Source organism: Podarcis muralis, chromosome 2 (genome assembly GCF_964188315.1).
Source record: "Podarcis muralis chromosome 2, rPodMur119.hap1.1, whole genome shotgun sequence".
Classification (NCBI taxonomy): Eukaryota; Metazoa; Chordata; class Lepidosauria; order Squamata; family Lacertidae; genus Podarcis; species Podarcis muralis.
Genome location: NC_135656.1, coordinates 118452590 through 118460179, shown reverse-complemented (window position 1 = coordinate 118460179; position 7590 = coordinate 118452590). Strand labels below are relative to the sequence as shown.

The 7590-nt window shown below is 47.7% G+C and overlaps 1 protein-coding gene across 1 annotated transcript; it reads left to right on the top strand.

Moving 5' to 3' along the window:
* The first annotated feature begins 496 nt into the window (after positions 1–496).
* Positions 497–7365, top strand: LOC114592473 (uncharacterized). Its single transcript, XM_028720639.2, has 4 exons — positions 497–599; positions 4422–4517; positions 4611–4694; positions 5691–7365. The coding sequence occupies exons 2-4, from the start codon at positions 4449–4451 to the stop codon at positions 6891–6893; spliced, it is 1356 nt and encodes a 451-aa protein (XP_028576472.2). The 5' UTR covers positions 497–599; positions 4422–4448; the 3' UTR covers positions 6894–7365.
* Positions 7366–7590: the final 225 nt, after the last annotated feature.

Below are 7590 nucleotides of genomic sequence, written 5' to 3'. Positions count from 1 at the left end.
TTAAAACGAGCATTAGGGGAAAGTGTGCATTCAATGCATAGAATCACGAAAAGAACACGCAAAAGTATAATATAGGTGCACGTACAGCTCTGTTCACCTCATCCTAAAAGGTTAATCATTAAGATGGTGGGAACAATGTCCCTCTGGAAGTCCAGAAATGGCTGGACTCCAACCCCCATCAGCCCCTCATGTCCAAGGGTTAGGGACAAAGAGAGCTGGGGAGAGCTGAAGATTCCTCTTTGCTGGAAAAAAACAAACCCCAAACTTTTCACCTGTTTTTTTTTCCTTTTTCATGCTTAAATTCCTACCCAAAACACAGCGGGGGTTGGTTGGAACCACCATTCTCATCAACTTTTGCCAATCCTAAAGGAACTCCCCTCCTCCTCAAATCGGAAGCTTTTGGAGGGAAATTGAGCAACCCCCTTCCAGAGAGTAAGCTTGGGAACACAAGATCTCCAGGTTGGGTTTCTGTTCCAATGGGGCTCCTCTTCCGGAAACGACGTCACAACCAGCTGCTTTTTTAAAAATTCCCGCTTCCGGATCTCTCTTTTTCCCCACGGGCGCAGCTGCTTCTGGATCCTCTCGCTGGAAGATCTTAGGTGAGTTCAAGAGAGGGGATTTTTTTTTTGTAAGCTCCTCCAGAGAAAAGCAGAAATTGGAGGTCTGAGGGTTGTGTGTCTCTTCTGTAATAAAGCCAGAGACGTAAAGCTGCATATTTTGTAAATGTATATATTTATATTATATATATTTTGGGAGACTCCGTGCAACAACAGTTGCACGAGGGTCTTCTAACAGGCGATTAGTCTAGACCTATTTCTATTGCTTTTGCGCCAAAAGGGTGGATTCTAAAGAAAAGGGCGCACCTCGCAGAAGAATCCTGATCTCACTTGCAGGTTTCCTTAACCAGGCGTTTTGGTGTCCCAACTTTTCCTAGCTATTTGGGGCACCGATTCCCCGGAAAGTTCAACCACGTTGCAAAAGCGAGGAAGAGATTTAAAGCCTCGGCGACTGGAGAAAACACGTGCGCTTGAAAGATCCCATTGGGGAATAAATTCCCAGAGGCAGGTTCCTTTCAGCAAAGGCGCGCGCGCGTTGCAAGAGAAAATTGGGCATCTACACAATCAAACGACCTTGCAAGGCGCCTCACTGCTTTTGTTTTCGAAGAAGCCCTGGTCGGAAAAGTAGATCCCACTCTCCGTTGCGGATTCGGGTGCAAAATCCTTGCGTGGAGTTTTTTTTAAATCCCTCTTCCTCACTTTTGCAGCGTGGTTGAAATGGCTGGAGAGGAGCAGGAGTGCCCCCTCCCCCTTTGACTTGGGAACCAGATTCCCAAACAGTTTAAGGCACAGTTGCCCATTGAAAACTGCTGGGGAATCTCCCGGAAACCGGAGAAGGGCATTGCAATCTCCTTTGACTGTGGCTGCAGACAAATCTTTGTCACCACAAAGGTGGTGGCAGCGATGGTGATTGTCTGTAACCAAGGGGGATTGCAACACACCTCAACGGTTTGCAGGAGCAAGGCCCTTTCTCAATTACAACAGCATCTCACAGCGTTGATTAGGTTTGAAACCCTCACTTTTGCTGCACGGTTAAAATTTTCTGTTTCCAGAAGCGCCTTATTCCAAAAGTGGAATCCTAAACTGTGAGGCCAGAGCACGACTCACACAAGTGTTTGCAATCCCCCACCCCAGCATGGGCGCATCCCAAGGGCAAGGCAAAAATAAAAAATGGCTCCACCTACACCATACATTAAAAGCATATGGATTGCCCCAAAGAATTCTGGGAGCTGTAGTTTAAGGGTCCAAGGACTGTAGCTCTGAGGGGTAAACTAGGAAGGTCGTAAGCTGCCTCATATTGAGTCAAAGCTTTGGTCCATGTAGGCTCAGTGTTGTCTAGAAGGCTTTGTCTCCAAAGTTTCAGGCGGGGAGCCTGTAAACGCCATTGGGGACCTTCTGCATGCAGAGCAGATGCTCTGCGGCTGAGCTATAGCCCTTCCTCATGCAATTCCCAGGATCCTTTGGGGGAAGCCCATGTGCTTTAATTGGCTGGTGTGGGTGTGACCGGTGTCTCCTCTCCCGAGGAAAGAAGCAGCTGGGGGGTGGGCGTGAATAGAAGTGTGTAAAACTATGCACAGGAACCCATGGCCCTTGAGATGTTTCAGGACTCTCCAACTCCCATCAGCCGCAGCCAATGAACCTGGATGATAAGGTGTAAGACAGGCATTGGGGTCCCTTCCAACCCCACAAGTCCATGGTTCACAAAGGGGCAACAACCCTGACTGAGCTTTCAGAGGTGGTCTCTGGCATGGTAGTGCCATGGAAGTGTGTAAAACTATGCACAGGAACCCATGGCCCTTGAGATGTTTCAGGACTCTCCAACTCCCATCAGCCCCAACCAATGAACCTGGATGATAAAGTGTAAGACGGGCTTTGGCAGGGCCACAGGTTCCCCACATCTGGTGTAGACTTAAATGGATCTCTCCACTTGCCTGCATTTTGTTGTAGTAGTAGTAGTAGTAATAATAATAATAATAATAATAATAAATAATAATAATAATAATAATAATAATAATAATAATAATAATTTATTATTTATACCCTGCCCATCTGGCTGAGTTTCCCCAGCCACTCTGGGTGGCTTCCAATCAAGCGTTAAAAACAATACAGCATTAAATATTAAAAACCTCCCTAAGCAGGGCTGCCTTCAGATGTCTTTTAAAGAGAAGATACCTGCTTATTTCCTTCACATCTGAAGGGACAGCGTTCCACAGGACGGGCGCCACTACCGAGAAGGCCCTCTGTCTGATTCCCTGTAAGCTCACTTCTCGCAATGAGGGAACCGCCAGAAGGCCCTTGGCGCTGGAGCTCAGTGTCCAGGCTGAACGATGGGGGTGGAGACGTTACAATGCGGTTCAGGATTCATCTCAGACTGAAGATTTCCCCCACTCTTTTGATCCATCCATCTTATGGATTTTATGATACTCATAAGGGGTTTTTAGTTCTTTATTTCCTTGCCTTTTATTTATATCCCATCTTGGTCCCCAAGGCACTCAAGGTGGCGTACATGGCCCCAGCCCCCAATTAATTCTCACAACAACCCTGTGAGGTGGATTAGGCTGCCAGGCAGTCACTGATCCAACAATCATGGCCAAGCGGGGATTTGAACCCTGGTCTCCAAGGACTGCAAGAGTTGGAAGGGCCCTCAAAAGGAACTCTGAGGAAAGATACAACCTTTGTGGCTTTTTAGGTGAGAAAAGGGGCAAGGGTGGAGAGAGAGGATGGGGACAGATGAGGGAAGAGACCTCTCAGAACTGGTACAGATACAACGGACACCGAGGGTCATCTAGTCCAACCCTTTGCAGTGCATGAATCCTGCCCACAGCCGTCCTTGGGTGGGTTAAAAGCCAAACCCACTGACCCATTGCACCACCCGGGACTGGGGCCCAATTGGTTTAAACAAGCTTCTCTGGCCATTGCTTGCCCTTGGTTTTAATTACCTTTTGTAGGTTTTAAATAGTTGTTTCGGGGGCTGGGTGGGGGGAGGTGATGGCCGCCAACTTGGTCCCTGTTCAAAATTGGAAGTTGGGCCTTTGGCCTGATCCTGCCCGGTTCTTCTTATGTCCCTAAGCTGCTAGTCATCATGCCTTTCTTCTGTTCAGAGGCAGCCTTGCCACCGAACGCCAGTTGCTTGGAATCTCAAGAGGAGAGAATTGCTGTTGCCCTCAGTTCCGGCAACTGCTTGTTCCCCCCTGGGCTAGAAGTCTCTTTCGGAGCCAAGCAGTTTGTAATAATAATAATAATAATAATAATAATAATTTATTATTTGTACCCCGCCCATCTGGCTGGGTTTAATGCTATGAACACTATTGAACAGGGCTCTTCATTCACTGTATAACGAGCTGTCCTAAGCTGAGCAAATAGAAAGTGTCCTCTCATATTGTATCACAGTGTGGTACGTTGGCTTGACAGCCACGGACAGGAAGTCTTTACAGAGGGTGGTGATATCATGGGCTGTCCCCTGAGCCCACTAGATGACATTGCAAGGGATCGTTGCCTTAGGAGAGCGAGAAAAATTCTCAGGGGTGAATCACACCCCAGGCAGCACCTCATTAATCTTCTACCCTCAGGCAGGAGATATAGAAGTATAATCAGCCGTACCGGCAGGCTTAAAAACAGCTTCTATCCAGGGGCTGTTAGGCTGCTGAACGGGAAATAATATAGTGCAACTGACGTTCAGGGTCAATGTGTTGTGCAACAAGCACACAGAGTGCAATGAGACTGAGTGTTTGTGGGTGGGGAGGAGGGAGGCTCGGTTAATTTCATTGCACACAGGTTGTACATTGACAATAAAGGTATTATTATTATCTTGTTATGTCCTGCTATCCAGTCTTGATCCCTTGCATTTCTTTTCGTTTCCCATAGTGCTGCACTGTTTGTCTGAGACAACCCATGGAGGATCAAAACCCCAGATTTTCCCACCCCGGGATGTGGCCAAATATGACCCGTGATATCATCCAGGTGCCAATAAGACTTCTTACTGTGGGGGTGGAGGGCTAAATGGGGTCCAGTGCTAATACTCTGCCTTAAAACATCTCTTCTTCACTGTTGCAGGTGTTACGGGAGGCGCGTGTGAGTTCCTTGCGTGATACCATGCGAAGTCCCTCAGCGTTTTCCAAAGATTGCTTACCCAGAAAAGTAAGCCCAGTTCAAAGCCCCCTGTTGTCTTCAAGAAAAGACTTGATTTATAAACAAACAAACAAAATGGGATAAACACATATACCTCGGGTTACAAACGCTTTGGGTTACAAATGCTTCGGGTTACAGATCCGCTAACCCGGAAGTAGTACTTCGGGTTAAGAACTTTACCTCAGGATGAGAACAGAAATCGCACGGCGGCAGCGGGAGGCCCCATTAGCTAAAGTGGTACCTCAGGTTAAGAACGGAACTTCAGAACGAATTAAGTACATAACCAGAGGTACCGCTGTATAAACTATACAAGCCAGTATCTTTCTGATTTGTTGTTATCATATAACTCGTTTCCAGAGACATTAGCTCTGATTCCTGCATTGCAGGGGGTTGGACTAGATGACCGTTGGGTTCCCTTCCAACTCTGCAGTTCTACGATTCTATGAACATTGACAAAACAGTGGTAGGCATCGTTGCAGTGCCTGTTATATATGAAATGCATTGAGGAAATTATTCTCCTTGGAGTTGTAGCGAGCAGGCATTCCCACCATAGTTAATGGGAAGAAGATGAAACCTGGCAATTTTCTTGCAACCCTCCCCATTTTCGGCAGAGTTTGCTGTTCTTAAAGGCTCATAAGCAGAGGAGGCTTTTCCTTTTTATATTTTTCCCCCCTCCCTTCCTCCACATGCCTCTCAAAAAAGCATTTTTATCAGGGTTTTGGAACTCAGTTCCGGCACCTCTCAGGTGGGCACTGTTGCCCTTCTAAGAGAAGAAGGGATGTTTTTGTGGCGATTTTTTTTTTTTTTTTGTGGCGCTGTTTTTTATCAGTCTCCTGCAATTTCTCCTCCTCTTCTCCTTTCCTACAAAACTCTCCTTTTCTTTCATCCCTCCTTCCTGGTCCATTCCCTTCTTCCTCTGGTAAGTGCCGTCATCTCTCAGCCTCCTCCTCTCTATTCCCCATTTGATGCTCTTCTATAATATCGCCCTTTCCCCTCACGTTCTAGCTTCCAGCCCAGCCGAAGACGGGACTTAAGCGGTTTCATTCGGAGGAGGCCCAAGGGGAAGCCGAAGACAAAGAAGAGGAGCAAGACAACAGCTCAGAAGCTGCGGAGAGCGACGGTCTTGCTAGCTGGTCCCCTGGGTTGGGCCGAGGCCTGATGCCTCCCACAAAATCAATCAAACTCCTTCCGGGACAAGGCCCCTTTGCGCAAGAGGAAAGCCACCGACAGATTCTAGGGGGTGATGGCATGGAGTGGGACTGGGAGACGTTTATAAGTAGCCACCAAGAAAGGCCGCAGAATGGTTATGAGGGGGGAAAGGAAGCTGACAGAGGGACGAAAACGGGAGAAGGGGTGGTGTCCGGCATCCAAACCCATGGAATTTTTTCCCTGGGGGATGTGACGTTTTGCCGCAGCAGGGCTGTACAGAAAGAGTCCCTGCCCTTATCGCAGTCCGAGGAAGAGGAAGGGGACCAGGCCGGGTTTTGGTGCAGACCATCTTGGCGTCAGTCCCGGGTCCCGGCCTTTTGGCGATTTCCACCCTGGGGCCAGAGAGCTGGGGCGGTGCTGGACTTATCACAGCGCAATCCCCAGAGAGCTGCAGGGGCCCTGGACTTAACACAACGCAGATTGGGGGGCCAGGTGGCCCTGGGTTCATTGCAGCGCAAATCTGAGGGCCAGATAGGTGACGTGGCCCTGGGCTCATTGCAGCGCAAATCCGAGGGTCAGATAGGTGAGGTGACCATGGACTTATCGCAGCCCAGACCCCAGGACCCAATAGCTGGAGAAGCCCCTGCCTTTCCAGAGCACAGACCCCAGGGCCAACTCCTTGGAGGTCCCCTTGACTTATCAAGGCCCAGACCCCAGGACCCAATAGCTGTAGAAGCTCCTGCCTTTCCAGAGCACAGACCCCAGGGCCAACTCCTTGGAGGTCCCCTTGACTTATCAAGGCCCAGGCTCCAGGACCAGATAAATGGAGAAGCTCCTGCCTTTCCAGAGTACAGACTCCAGGGCCAACTCCTTGGAGGTCCCCTTGACTTATCAAGGCCCAGGCTCCAGGACCAGATAAATGGAGGCACACCTGACTTACAACAGGCAGCCTGGGATCTGTGCGTGTCCTTTGTAGGGTACCATATACAAAGATGGTGCTATGTACTGCTGCCACTACTGCTTATGCTGCAATTTCTACATCATCATCGCCGTATTTAAGATGTCATCCACATCTGATCCTGCCAGGCAGTCCCGGTGTAGCAACATGATTTTCAGCCTTTATATTGGGGGGGTGGGGAGCGCGTTGCATTGTTGAAGCCCAAGTTTTAAAATTAAAGAGGAGGAATGGTGGGTGGGTTAGCATATTTTATTAAAAAAAAAACTTTTATCAACCTCACCTGCCTAAGCTAACCTCTAAATAACCAGAACTCTTTCAATGGGGGAATATATGTATTTTTCCTCTGAAGAAGTTCAGTAATCGGTACGAAGCTCAAGGAATGGTTTCACTTAAATTGCCTGCAATCAAGATATAGCTTGTGTCTCTTCTGCTGCTTGTTCCTTGTACATTTCATAGGTTCTATGTGAAGATTATGTGAATGATATATTTGTGCAAAGTTTAAAAGGCAAGGCCTGTGAGATGTCCTAGTTGTTTTTAAAAGGTGGTTATGAATAAAGTTTGTCCTAATAAACAGGCGGATTCATCCGTCCCGTTTACTTTTTTAAAAAAATAATTATTTATTTGGTTTTTCAAATTACACTTTTATCATTCTGGTTTACAATCCTAAGCATGCTGCAAGGCAATTTCACCTGAATTGACACCAGCTCAAGTGATCTGCTAAGCCTTTACAACATTTGTTGCTGGTTTGTCTGGGGTACCTCCTCACTTCATCTTCCTTAAATTGTTTGTTCTCCTCTC